We start from the raw sequence: 370 nt of genomic DNA, 5'->3' as shown, positions 1-370 counted from the left end.
ACATCTCAAGTGCTATTGTCACGGACAAGAACACGTTTCGCACCAACAGTACATCCCAAGTACTGTCAATTCAGTTGAATAACAGATGGCACATCCCAAAGCGCCAACAGCTTCACCAGATGCCACTAAGGGCTACACCGAAAGCCGAGATCCCTGGAAAACCTCAAACATCGACTGACGTAATTCACTGCAACAGAGCTCAAAGAGCTTAAAAATGATGGCAGTCGAAAAAGAACAACTGGAAATCCAGCACCAGAAAAAAGAAGAGTCCACCATAGAAAAGGAACGGTGACATCCAAAAAATATACCTTTGCCTTCTTCACCTGTCCCCTCTAACTTCAGGAATGATTGTTCTGATCTCTTTTCTTCT

At 43.8% G+C, this 370-nt stretch overlaps 1 protein-coding gene across 1 annotated transcript; it reads right to left on the bottom strand.

The window, feature by feature from the left end:
* Positions 1–29: 29 nt before the first annotated feature.
* Positions 30–235, bottom strand: CSUI_006552 (uncharacterized protein; the record flags this gene model as incomplete). The annotated part of the gene is made up of 1 exon (XM_068066708.1): positions 30–235. A coding segment is annotated over one exon (108 nt), but the record flags the coding sequence as incomplete, so codon positions are not given.
* Positions 236–370: the final 135 nt, after the last annotated feature.

The sequence above is a fragment of the Cystoisospora suis genome (assembly GCF_002600585.1).
Source record: "Cystoisospora suis strain Wien I chromosome Unknown contig_3328, whole genome shotgun sequence".
In the NCBI taxonomy this organism is placed as follows: Eukaryota; Apicomplexa; class Conoidasida; order Eucoccidiorida; family Sarcocystidae; genus Cystoisospora; species Cystoisospora suis.
Note: the sequence above shows the minus strand (reverse complement) of the source record. Positions and strands in the feature narration are given on the sequence as shown.